At 41.4% G+C, this 13,212-nt stretch overlaps 2 protein-coding genes across 2 annotated transcripts in view; both read right to left on the bottom strand.

Annotated features, from left to right (window-relative positions):
- irs4b (insulin receptor substrate 4b) overlaps nucleotides 1-2,691 on the bottom strand; it is a 4,092-nt gene extending 1,401 nt beyond the window's left edge. The window contains exons 1-2 of the mRNA XM_020623722.1: nucleotides 2,155-2,691; nucleotides 4-1,985 (exon numbers count right to left, since the gene is read on the bottom strand). Coding sequence (XP_020479378.1) covers nucleotides 4-1,970 — 1,967 coding nt within the window. The 5' untranslated portion in view covers nucleotides 1,971-1,985; nucleotides 2,155-2,691. The remainder of the gene's footprint in view (nucleotides 1-3; nucleotides 1,986-2,154) is intronic.
- Nucleotides 2,692-7,010: 4,319 nt separating this feature from the next.
- The window catches only part of gc2 (guanylyl cyclase 2), a 16,133-nt gene continuing 9,931 nt past the window's right edge, over nucleotides 7,011-13,212 (bottom strand). The window contains exons 18-25 of the mRNA XM_020623710.1: nucleotides 11,832-11,995; nucleotides 11,082-11,274; nucleotides 10,793-10,967; nucleotides 10,250-10,348; nucleotides 9,878-9,972; nucleotides 9,711-9,796; nucleotides 8,976-9,076; nucleotides 7,011-7,519 (exon numbers count right to left, since the gene is read on the bottom strand). Coding sequence (XP_020479366.1) covers nucleotides 8,977-9,076; nucleotides 9,711-9,796; nucleotides 9,878-9,972; nucleotides 10,250-10,348; nucleotides 10,793-10,967; nucleotides 11,082-11,274; nucleotides 11,832-11,995 — 912 coding nt within the window. The 3' untranslated portion in view covers nucleotides 7,011-7,519; nucleotide 8,976. The remainder of the gene's footprint in view (nucleotides 7,520-8,975; nucleotides 9,077-9,710; nucleotides 9,797-9,877; nucleotides 9,973-10,249; nucleotides 10,349-10,792; nucleotides 10,968-11,081; nucleotides 11,275-11,831; nucleotides 11,996-13,212) is intronic.

Below are 13,212 nucleotides of genomic sequence, written 5' to 3'. Positions count from 1 at the left end.
CGCAATGATGATGATGATGAAGAAAAGCGTTCATCCTCTGTTGTTGATGTGCTCTCATCCCGAGGTGCATCACCTCCACTGTTGTGTCCAGACCCCCCAGTGGTGCCAAAGACCTCTCTGTTCCAGCTCATAGCCATGTAATCATTTAAACAGTTCTCTTCTCTGATTGGTGGTGTGTTGCCCAAGGAGTCTGGTGTGTTACTTCGCACCCGGAAGTACCGGAAATCACCAGGGCTGGAACCATACTCATCTGAAGAGTTAAAGCCACCATCAGATGGTGAGCCACATATTGAGGCGCTTGACGGGCGGGTGAATGTGTCAGAGACAGATCCGTGGCCACTACTGGAGGATACGCTCACAGGACTGGTGGTTGAGGGGAAGTGAGAGACTGGCAGCGAGGCAGAGCGGGTGTGGTAGTTGGATGATGATCCTGGGATGGCTCTGACATAGCGTCCACCTCCGGTGCTTGTGCTGGCATTTCCTGTGGCAACACCACTCCCACTGCTACCACCACCACCCTCCTGACGACCGTGCTGAGCACGTGCTGAGTTAAGATGAACCAGACTTCCTGTGGTGGAGCAGAATGGCCGGTTCATTGTCCCCTCACCCTCACTGGATGTACGGAAGCGATAACCACTAGCCCTGGAGCTTTTACTTGAAGGCGGTGTGCCAACAACTGATTCTGTCCTTGACCGCCGCTGCAGCCCCGTCTGGCTCGGTGGCAGGTTGCCCAGGTGGCGCCGTGTCGTGATAAATGGCATGGGGTTGGAGCCTGATGACTGGCTCTTGCTCCTGGGCCGAAACTCTGCAAAAGCTTTAAGGGCTTTCATTGTCTCCAGAATGGTCTCGTGCATGTTTTGGGCAACAACAGAATCATCCACCTGCATCCATATCTCCCCAGGCCCAATAGAGGAGGAGCGACCAACCTCAATGAAAAAGAAGCTTTCTGAATGTCCACAGCGTCTGATATTCATCAGCTGGAGGTTAACACAGGGGGTTTCAGAGTTCAACTTAACGAGGTGAATGGTTTTAGTTGAGAGGCATAGCCGGTAAACGCCTGTGAGGTTTTTTGTTTGACCTAGTCCTTTAGGTTTCACATTCACCTGCCACACCTCTTTAAACACTGTACCAGGGGTGACTGTACCATATCCATCATCTAAATCATCAGAATCCAAGTGCCCTTTTTTGCCCTCACTCATCAACTCACTGACAGCTACGTACCATTCTTCTTGCTCCTGCTCATTTTCAGCCACAATGGCAAAATACTCATCCTTAGTATAAAGGGCAATGAGGTGTTTGTTTTTGGAATCCGCCCTTTTGTTTACCGTGAAGCACTGGTAGAGGTAAATAACCCTTTTTGGGGGAGAAGGAGCGACCGCACCACCGCTGGCGGCGGCCGCGGCAGCAGAGCGCAGGCTGTTCCTGAATTTCTTCTCGCTGTCATAGTACTCCAAGCGGCTCGGCCCTAGGTGGCTGGCAGCCCGCAGCACGAAAAACCTTTTATGTCCGTGTTTTTGCTTTCTTAAATAGCCACATTTTCGAATATCATCCACAACGTCTGAGGTATTAGCGACGTTCACAGCCGCGCATATCGTGCTGCTGCTGCTGCTGCTGCTAGCGGCGGAGGAAGCGGCTGGGTCCTCCGCGGTATGTACCTGGCTGAGAGACGAGGAGGACGCTTTCCTGCCCGGGGACTCTGCGATGTTTTCAACGGAGAGATGCTGCTGCTGCGGAGCCAGCTGGTAGTGATGGTGCTGCTGTTGATCCTTTGGCGAGTGATGGTGGCTCATGTGGTGATGGAGGTGGTTGGAGGGCGGTAAATGCTGATGGAAACGAGAGCCTCCTCCTCCGCCGCCACCACCGACATTAATTAACGGGGAAGGGGGTTCCCAGACCGAGCTGTCTCCGTTTGCAGTGGCGCCCGCAGATTTCGTCCCCATGTCCCTCTGCTGCGTCTCCACCATCAACATCGCTGCCTTGCCTTCCTGGTGATTTGTAATATTTGCCATCAGAGAATACAATCAAAGGTCACTTTACTAGCAAGCTAATCCAAGTGGACCTAGACCCCATTCTTGTTTTGGGAGACGAGCTCCCGAGTCCGGCTAGGCCAGCTAACGTTGACTAAAATGACTCAGATTTGCAATCCTTACTAACCGGCTTTGTTATTCCGTTAAAAAGAGGAGTCCCGGTGCCTTTTTTAGCAGCGACGCAGGTATTCCAATGCTGGCTTTTCTCATGAGGTGAAGCCTATCGTGTGCAGCATGACCACGTTCGGTCGTATTTCTACAATCGGGAGGATCCGGCTAGCTCTGTTAGCAATCTGTTCCCTTCTCCTCCTGTACACATCTCTACGGGCCAGAGCACAAACAACACATGACCCTCTTCGTCACCAGCCAAATGGGAGGAGCAAAGAACCAAACACGGGCTCCGGTTGGCCTATCATTTTGACTGACATACACTGACAGGTAAATGGACCAGTCACTAATGGATATTAGTGCTTTGCGTCAATAGCTCTGACCATTCACGCCGCAAAAGTTTTATCGAAGTTAAAAATAGGCGGTGACTCTGTAGGGCTTATCTGGAGTTTATTAGGTTTTCCAGCAACTGTTTTGCAGTTGTGGAGTACGTATTTGGATCCTTTTCTTTGCTGTTATAAGTAAAAGACCTGCATTTAAAACATTACTTAAGTAAAAGTATGAATATATAACCAGGAAAATGTACTTCGAGTTATAAAACTGAATATGAATAATGTGAACAGTAAATAAATACATTAAAATTACATTTTTAATGCAAGCTCTACTCGGTTTTGTGGATGTAAAACTATACTGCAAAGAATCAAGCCACAAATGCAGAAAAACCCACAGTGTTTTTCTGTGAAATGTAGAGTGGTAAAAGTGAAAAATACCCTAAAAGTCAATGAGTATGTGTGCTTTGCTGTTTTTCACCTGTTGGTCAATCATTTAACCCTGTATACCCCACTATTCAACAAGTGTTGATCATCTCTTTTTGTCAAATTTTCACCTGTGGATACAGGCTTGCTGGATCTTTTACCCATATACTGAGAAAGTAATTTTAACAGCGGACAAATGTTGTACCTCTTGCCTGCAGGGTCTGAGGTTTACTACAACACATTGCTGCTCCAGCCATGTGAGAACCCACTGCTGAGTTTGGCTACTGGTCAACCACGCGGTCAGCTAGGGTCAAGGCAGCCAGGGTATCCTCAGGCCTGTGCCCCTAAAGCTAAAACTAAACCCCCCCAGTTTGGTATAGGTAACATTAGATTAATTCCAGGTTTGTTTATACAATGCCACAGCATCTGCCATCCACTACGTATAGACTCCCTCTAATCAGACATCATGATGTTATTATTACTTTTTAACATCAGCACAGCTACATGTGGCACTAAATGCTTATAAAGAGAGCATGCATGTGTGACAGCGGAGATTCAATCCCTTGCTGTGTATTCAATGGTAACCTAAATAGAGTAATTAAGGAGGACTCCCCTGTCTGCCCAGGCGAGGTATCTGTGCTCTCCTATGCTGCAGAGAATGCCATGCTTGTCTTTCCAAGCCTCTACTACACCCCACATGCAACCATTTGCTGGACCCTGTTATTCCAAACACCTTTCAGTATCATGAGTGAAATCGTGTGTAGTGCAACTGTTCCCAGTGGGAATCATACCCTTCACCCTAGCAGAGCTGGTGCCATGTTTTACCCATGCAGGACCACCTGTTTGTATTTGCTTCTGAAACTGTCACTGCAAATGAAAATAAGATTGCAATATGCTGTATGTAACTGGAACTTTTATAATGATACAAACTCTGATTTCTGGAGGTCTTTGGGGGAGTTGTGTTATTGTGCTGCAGCATTTAGTAGCTGTTCTGGAGCTTGACAGAGTTTTCCCACTTGTCACAGATCTGTAGTGAAGTTCAGATTGACATTTTTTCTAAGCACTTTGAGGATTTATCATTCAACCTTCCACCTGCTAACTCTGCTACTGTGAGAGCAACAGACCTCATGCAGCCTTCAACCTTTTAACCAGTTTCTTTTTCACATTTTATTACTGGAGGGACATTTCAGATCCTGCAGAAATTTGAAAGCTTACCCGTAAATTTCTTCAGAATTCCATATCTTCTTGTTACAGTGATTCCGTCACGCTGAGTAATTTTCCAGATAATATAGTAGGTGTGGTCAAGTCACCAACTCAGCTTTTGAGTAAAACAAGCTGTTGTGTGATGATTTCACAAGAATTAAGAAACAGTTTTCAGCCATTTAGCTGTAAAAAGAATACAAAGGCTGTGGGTATATAGGTGTGTATTTGCAAGTGTGTCTGTTGTCAGTCAAACTTGCATTGTGTATATTAATGATGCAAATTTTACCCAGGTTCTTGCATCAGTCATTTGGTTGATGTGCACTGGTGCTTTGGATAATAACTGACATCAGTTGTCTGTGTTTGCACACAAAGGTGAGTTTCAACACTGTAACATGCTTTGATTTTTGTTTGTGTAAATGTAGACTAAATATTAGGTTTGTACAATAAGATGTAGGACAAAATGTGGCATCAGCAACTTTGTTGCTTAATGAAGTTCAGCATTGAACTAATGTTACACTTAGTTAAAACAAGTCAAACATACAAATCCAAAATGTTCTTACATTTATAATGATAAGATTAACTCTTAATTAGTGACAGATTTTTTTGTGTTGTGTCCTTTTCTTCTGTGAAACAGAAAATGGCAATAAATAAACATATTATATTGCTACATTCCATTTGTATGTCTATAACTAAATAGTGTTGTATGTTCCCTTACCTGGATAGTCTATTTCTGTTGACAGATTTCTTGGTTGGAATGTTTTCTTCTCCCAAAAGTGTTAAAATTATTAGCAGTATTCATTTACCAAACCCCACAGGTGATTTCATTTCATTTCCTGTAATCCATTCCATTTTTTCTCTAATCTTGATGAGATGTTTTGTTGTGTTTTTCTTTGCTGACTAGTCCTTCACTTGCTGCTGAGTTACCATGACACAGCGCCCTCTACTGCTCAGGATTGAGCCTTGCAGTAAAATCTCCCCTGCTATTGTACTTGTAACAAAGGAGCAGGGCCAACAAAGCTGAAATACACACACACAGGAAACACAAAGGAAAGCATGCTTCCTTTTGTTACAGACTCAGTTATTTCAGAACAAGCACGGTTGCGACACTGCTGTGCTGTTGACATTGCAGTTTAAACAGACGCAGACAGTTTATTTACTGAACTGAGAACAAATTGGCAATGTCTGCACATGTGCTGTGGCTCAGGAGGTAGAGCGGGTCGTTTCCTAACCGGAGGATTAGCGGTTTGATTCCTGGCTTGTCCAGTCAACATGTCGAGGTGTCCTTGAGCAAGACACTGAACCCCCAGTTGCTCCCGGTGATGTCACTGGTGTGTGAGTGCTTGGGAGTGCGACTGGGTGAATGGCCGAATAATGTGAAAGCACTTTGAGTGTGCTGTAAAAGCACAGAAAGGCGCTATACAAGCATAAGACCATTTACCATGTTAGAAATATTCAGTTGTGTTTCCATTGTTAAGCCAGATTCCACTTTTTTTCCCCAGCAACTTGAGATACAACACAAAATCCAAAAGAATCGCTTACAGTCCCACCTGTCTGACTGATGTGAGCTCTGAAAACTGCAGTGCACAACAAACGCTTACCCACAAACATAAAAAAAAAAAAAACTATTTGCAGCATGTCATTAGTGTATAGTTTTAATTTAAACCCAGTACCAAAATTACTTAAAAGGCTTAAAAACGTCAAAAGGCAAATGATGAAAGTGGCACCATTATACTGAAGGTGTTTTGTCTATAATGACCTGGGGGTCAGGATTCTTTAGGTAACTTAACAAATTGCAAAATGATCAACAGGATCAGAGAATCTCAGAGGTATTTCTAATATCCAATATGTTATTTTTTCTGACTTTATCCTTGTAATTCCTGCTTTCATTTGAAATGTTATGTATTTTCAGCCTTTCAGCCCAGTGAAAATTATTTAAACTCGTTTGAGAACAGTTTTCATTCCTTGCAGGGACTTTACATTGACTTAGTTTATATTCATTGTCTTAATATTTACCGTAACCTTCACCATAAATACTACCTGCCTAATACATAATGCTTAACCTAACGTTCATCCTAAAGTTCTGTGATTTATATGCAAGAAAGGCTGAGTCTCCGCAATGTGACTGCGTAAACAGCTCTCGGCCAACACAATGCAAGTATTACCAGGCGCATGCGCACACGCGCACAGAGGCTCAGCAGGGATAATCCCCCAGAGCTTCCAGGATGCCATCTGTAGCTTCATTACACTATTTATACTCTGGTTGATCACTAGAGGGCGCTGTGGGATTGTTTAAAGATTAGCTTCTCACTGAAAAGCTGTTGATAGAAAACATTTTCTTACCTACCATCAGGATAATTTATCATGAGGACAAAACTAAATAGTAAAATCCAGTGATTTAATTGGCAAATTAAATCATCTAGTTAAGCAACAGATGAAGTCATGTACCCATTAACATGTCTGATAAACAAAATATTAAAACTACAAGATAAAAAATTGAAGAAAAAAATATTGCACAGCAAAAAAATTAGCATAGATTAGAAGATTTTAATGTAAAATATCCTTTCATAAATCATAACAGGCAGCAAACACCCAGCAAAATATAACTTAAATCCTTTAAGACATAGTTGAGTAATTAGTAAAGTACAAACCCCAAAATCTTAAGAGTTTTAAATTATTCCAGCCTGGCAATACACAACAAGCAATCTAATCATAGTTAGCCAAAACATCTGACAACAACAACAACAACAACAACAACAACAGCTGGTCAATAGAGGGATAGAAAAAAAAAAACATCAAAATCATTATGAAAAGTAAATTAATTAAATCATTTTGATCTACACTTCCTTAAACACAAATATTGGTTTTTCTTATATCATGGTAAGTTGAATATATTTGTACTTTTGGTCAAACAGAACAAGCACCTTGAACTCAGAAATTACATGAGACCTTTTGTGTTATTTTCTTACATTTTATACTAATCAAGCATGTAACTGGTAGATTGAGTATAAAAATAACTACTGTCATTTGAATGCAAAACAAGCCTAAAATACTAAGTACCTAAACAGCAGTAATTAGTTGAGATTTTGTTTTCCAGTATCCACAATGGTGACATCACAAAGCCAAAACTGAAATTCCTCCATGCACAGGGTGGAGAATAAAGATCAGGTGGAAGCAAAAGACGGCTTTGTTCTTGCCTCCTTTACTTTCCTCTTTGCTCCTCACTTCATTTGCCCCTGTTCTCACCTCAGTTTCCTTTCCTCCTCTTCTCTGTTCTCTTCCCTTCAGGGAATTGAAGGAGCAAGATAAATGAAAGATTAGTTCCATTCATCTGCAGCTGACAGGCAGGTTCTGAAGATCCCTGCTTTGCCGAGTCATCATTTGCTGGCCTTTATAGTTCCACACTAGATTTCATCTCCTCAACACAAGCTGTTAAAACACAGACACACACATGGTGACTGCTGTTAATCTGAAGTAAAGCTTTCACTAGGCCCTTTCTCCACCTGGTAACTTGCTAGCAGAGTTTTCTCCAGTGTGATCCAACCGGACACATCCAGTCAAGGCAGATGTGTGAATTACATGTCAGTCAGTGGTGCACCATCATGACTTGCTGTCTTCTTTGGGCGCATAGAGCTGAGTAACCATACAGACATGGGAGAGTTTGTTTATAGCCTTGTAAAACACCTGCTTTAATGCAAAAAGGAAGTGAAGACAGCTCCCTTAGAATGTCAAAAATGTTATTCTTAAAGTAGCTGGACATTTTGGGAAATACATTTGCTTTCTTGCCAAGAATTAAAAGATTGATACCACAGTAAGCTCAGTTCCCAAAATATTAAACTATTCCTTCAACTAGAGAAAACGTGATTTGGACAAAGATGAGAATGAGAACCCTTGACCACTAGCTTCCACAGAGAGGTCAAAAAGCAGCAGTGTTTCTCCAGTGCACAGTAAATTTATACATAGTTCCATGATGTATAAAAGTGGAATATTTAAAGCATATTAATTCAGCCTAATGCTAAACACCTCTTGTCCAATGTTGTTGCATTATTTGATTAAAGGTAAATTTGTAAAGTGGCTTCTGCACAGTGGCTGGACTTAAGAGCGAAACTAGGGGCCAAAACCACTCTTGCTTTGAACATGAAAGAGGAAACATTGAAAAACAAGACTGGATATACAATTGAGAATGCTACAGTGACAACATCTTAAAATGTTTAACAAAAAAAAAAAACTAATCCAACTAAGTTTTGCTCACATTGGAGACTCTTGAGATGAGCAGATCCAAGATATTTGACAAATGATTTTAGTGTAGCACTAAAGCATTATATCTACTTATCTGAAGACTGGAATGTTACATTTTAATTTCACAAGAGGCTATATTTTTAATGCAGACACCATTGCACCTGTTCACCTGAACGGACATTTGAACTGACATCATCACATTTAGGGAAGCACTGACAAACATATCATCTTAGACCTTTCATGTCAGCCTGGGCCAATGTCTGCACATTGCTGTTATTGGATGAAAAGCTTGTTTTGGTGTGAATGTCTGAGAAAGATTTTATCACTTATCCTTGCATCATGGCCCCACTGAAATGGGGGAGTGGCCTTGAATCTGCTGAAGTGCTAAAGTGCTTTTTAGCAAACACTATACCAGCTAGGGGTGCGAATCTTAAATGGTAAATACAAAAAATTTGGCTTGGCGGTACATTGAGGTTATGATCAACATGATACATGATAAAGTAGAAGAACTGAGTTTTGTTTCAAAATGATGATTTTCCCTCCTTCTGAATAAATTTGTATTTTATGGACCAAATCCCTACATCCCACACTTGAACTACCCTAGATATTGTCTTTCATTTGCACCTTGACTAATGCATAATGTTACCTCAGTTTTTCTTCTTTGCAAGTTGTTCTTCTTGAAGTTTCTTGGCTTTCAATTTCTTGTATTGGGCTATCTCGGCCATCTGCAACCCGTGGGCCATTTGCCTATTGGGACAAAATGAACAGCATGAACACAGCACACACATGCATATACTGGAGTCCTGCAATGGCTCGGCTACTTGTCTCTCCACAGGACAGATTTAGAGGCGTAGCCACTGTGGAGATGTAGAGGTGACCTACAGTAGTTGTCGGAGAAGCTGATCTAAATGTTGGGTTGGTTTGCATGTTTAATGGGAGAAAAGAAGTGCTCTTCTTTTCCTCAACAATTGCTTTTCAAGAGCACTTGAAAAAGGCATACAACCCCTCACTACAAGTTGCGCTAGGTGTCTGTAATCAGTCTGCATATGTGTTACATGGTGACAATCTCTATGAGACTGTCCTTACTAGAAAACAAACAGCAGTGGTTGTTTGTTCAAATGGCCAAACTGACCTGACAGGACCTCTGAGGGATTAATTCTGAGGGACTGGTGCCTAAACCTTATCTTTACTTTAGCTGTTATAGTCTGGGCTCTGTTTTTGCAGGGATAAGAAAAATACAAACAATATAACAGATCCAGTTTTTGAATGTAGAATGTATGTACTGTAATTGAACATCTGCAGTGGCTGGACTGTATGTAAGGATCAGTATGAGAGTAAAAAGGAGAAAGTGGAACAAAGGAGGAGGAGAACAAACTCCTACCCAGACTTGAGTTCTGGAGGAACAGGTAGAGGTTTGTTAAATCCATCTCTCCCTACAAGCCAGTAGGTATCTTCTAACCATTTCCCCTGAGGAAGAGACAGACAATGAGCCTATTTTGTCTGCATCTGACAATATTGTTAAAATCTTGCTTTAACAAAGAGCTGTACCTTGACTTCTGTCCTGCCTCTTAACTCTAGTTTGTAGCCAAAATTTAGTTCCCGTAGGACCTTCACTGTACTCTGGTGGACATGGATCCTGTAGGCTGTAGCATGTGCCCAAAGAATGATATTATAAATTAAAATTGGGAATAAAGTACATTAGAACAAGAATATAAAGTGCAGAAATGAAAAGACCATTATCAACCAATTTGGCAATTATTTTCTAGAAAAATGACCCACAACATTAGTTAGGTATGAAAATAGTTGCTTATTAATTATCTGTTGTTCCAATTCCTTTAGCTCTACAATTTCTGTCTGGTTATTCTTTTCCATAAATAGTTGTTCAGTAGAGTTCAGTCTTATTTGAGGTGTGTAACTTACGCATCCCGCTAGACTCCATTTGAGAGGCAGTGTTAACTGTGTCTCCAAACAGACAATAGCGAGGCATGGTGAGACCCACCACACCTGCTACACATGGACCTACAACACACATATTACTTTTTTTAGGTGGCTAAGTTATGAGTAGGGTTTGGATTTAAGCATTTTATTACAGTAGAGACATGACAAGAAACAAAGATACAGACATTGGGAGCCACCGTACAACTCACAGTGGGTATGGAAAGTATTCAGACCCCCTTAAATTTTTCACTCTTTGTTATATTGCAGCCATATGCTAAAATCATTTAAGTTCATTTTTTCCTCATTAATGTACACCCAGCACCCCATATTGACAGAAAAACACAGAATTTTTGACATTTTTGCAGATTTATTAAAAAAGAAAACCTGAAATATACTAACTAATGTACTAACTTACGGAGACAGCACTGTACATCCTTAAACAACACAGCTGTGCAGCCAGATTCTTCACTCCTGTGACATCTGCTGTTTTTGTGTAGCTTGTGGTGAAACACCATCATGTCTCACCTGTGTGCAGGCCTATGCGTATTCTGACAGGAACATCAGGCATATGTCTCATTTTGAAGGTTCCCACAGCGCTCAGGATGTCAAGGGCCATGTTGGCAATTTCTGCAGCATGACGGTTGCCGTTAGGGACGGGAACACCTGATGCCACCATGTAAGCATCACCGATTGTCTCCACCTACAGTAGAACATAACGATAAGAAGCAAGCTAATCTAATGTTGCCTGTTGAGATTTAATGAGGCCACAGTATCTGTACGAGGAGAACTAAAGATGGAGATTAAAACACAGCACCTTGTAGACATCATGGTGTCCTATGATGGCGTCGAAGAGTGTGTAGAGGTCATTTAGCAGGTCGACCACCTCAATGGGTTCACTGTTAGCTGAGATGGTGGTGAAGCCAACAATGTCGCTGAAATAAAGTGAGACATTGTCAAAATATTCCGGTTTGACCATGCCACCCACCTTCAAAGCTTCTGCCACAGACCTGGGGAAAGAAGAAAAACATGTTTGCAATGTGTAAAGTCTCCAGGTCATCATAGCAATAGCTACAGGTGACTCATAATGCTATGTACCTACCCCAATATGAAACATGGAAAAGCAGTTTCTAGAGGAACTTCCATGTAAAATATATCTGGAATATACTCCAAATCCAGCTTTAAACTAATCTGTTCACTGCATTTTCACAATACAAAATTAAATTTGTGTCTATTTATGACCACCTTTTTTGTGGATTCGGTTTTCCCCATTTTTGATTTCATTGCATTTATATGTCTTTATGTCCTTGCCTTAAAAAGTGCACATACAGTACATGTACACTTAGCCTTTGGACTTCACAGTCCAGGCTGGCATAGGTCATATCTTGACACTCCAACACAATTACTTTTTATTTGTGTGAAAACAATTACATAACATATAAATCACTTTCTGAGAAGGTCAGAATTTTGTTCAGACAAAAGTAGACAGCTTTATTAACATGCACATTTTCAACAGTGTATGTTGTGTTTTCACAGTCAGAATTTGACATCACCTGTACTAACTTACGGAGGCAGCATCTGGGTTAGCAGCTTCTCCGTCTTCTGTTTCTCTATCTCCAGCTCCTCCGTTCGCTCTCTGATCAGTTCCTCTAGGTTAGACGAGTACTGTTCCAACATCCTCAGCATGGAGTCTATGATGTTTGTCTTCTTCCCTTTGTTGATGTTCTTAAACTGAAAGGAAAGGACATTAGGGAAACATCCATCCATTATCTATACTGTTTATCCTGACTATAGGGTTGTGGGGGGCTGGATGTACCTCGCCCAGTGGCAGCTGGGCGAGGTACATCCTGGAGAGATCACCAGTCTACCCACACTCATTCCTGTTCTTGGTAAAAGCTGCTTAATACTGTATGTGGTTCACTTTAGCAGTTTTTGAATTTATACCACCAATTCATAGATAACTGGAAAACATTTTGGGGAAAACCTGGTCTGCTTAGCAAAGATGGCATCCATCCCACTTTGGGTGGTGCGGCTCTCTTATCTAGAAATCTGGACGAGTTTATTTTACAACCTAAATTATGACAGCCCAGAGTTGAGTCCAGGATGCAGGGCCTTACACGCCTCTCTGCTGTCTCATTGCAGCTGCTACCCACCCAACGCTCCCAGTACCCCATAGAGACTGTGTCTGCCTCCCGCCCACCTAAATTATATAAATCAAGAATCAACTCCAGAGGAGTTATTCATAAGAACCTAATTAAAATTAAGACGACGACTCTTATAGTGGAAAGTAATAAGACAATCAAATGTGGACTATTAAATATCAAATCTCTCTCATCTAAATCTCTGTTAGTGAATGATTTGATAAGTGAACATCACATTGACTTATTGTGTCTTACTGAAACATGGTTACAGCAGGAAGAATATGTCAGCCTAAATGAATCCACTCCACCTAGTCACAGTAACTGTCACATCCCTCGAAACACAGGCCGAGGTGGTGGCGTGGCAGCGATCTTTGACTCAAGCCTATTAATCAACCCTAGACCTAAACATAGCTATAAACTCATTTGAAAGTCTCACCCTGAGTCTCTCACACCCAAACAGGAAAACTCAAAAGCCTTTTCTGTTTGTTATTGTATACCGTCCACCTGCTCCTTATTCAGAGTTTTTAAGTGAATTCTCAGACTTTCTGTCTGATTTAGTACTTAGTACAGATAAAATAATCATAGTAGGCGACTTTAATATTCATGTAGATGCCGACAATGACAGCCTCAACAATGCATTCTGTTCATTATTAGACTCAGTTGGCTTCTCTCAAACTAAATAAACCCACTCACTGTTTTAATCACACTCTTGATCTGGTTCTGACATATGGCATCAAAACTGAACACTTAATAGTTTTTCCCCATAACCCTCTTCTGTCTGACCATTTTCTAATAACTTTTGAATTT

Source organism: Monopterus albus, unplaced genomic scaffold (assembly GCF_001952655.1).
Source record: "Monopterus albus unplaced genomic scaffold, M_albus_1.0 scaffold308.1, whole genome shotgun sequence".
Classification (NCBI taxonomy): Eukaryota; Metazoa; Chordata; class Actinopteri; order Synbranchiformes; family Synbranchidae; genus Monopterus; species Monopterus albus.
This window is presented reverse-complemented; position numbering and strand designations above follow the sequence as displayed.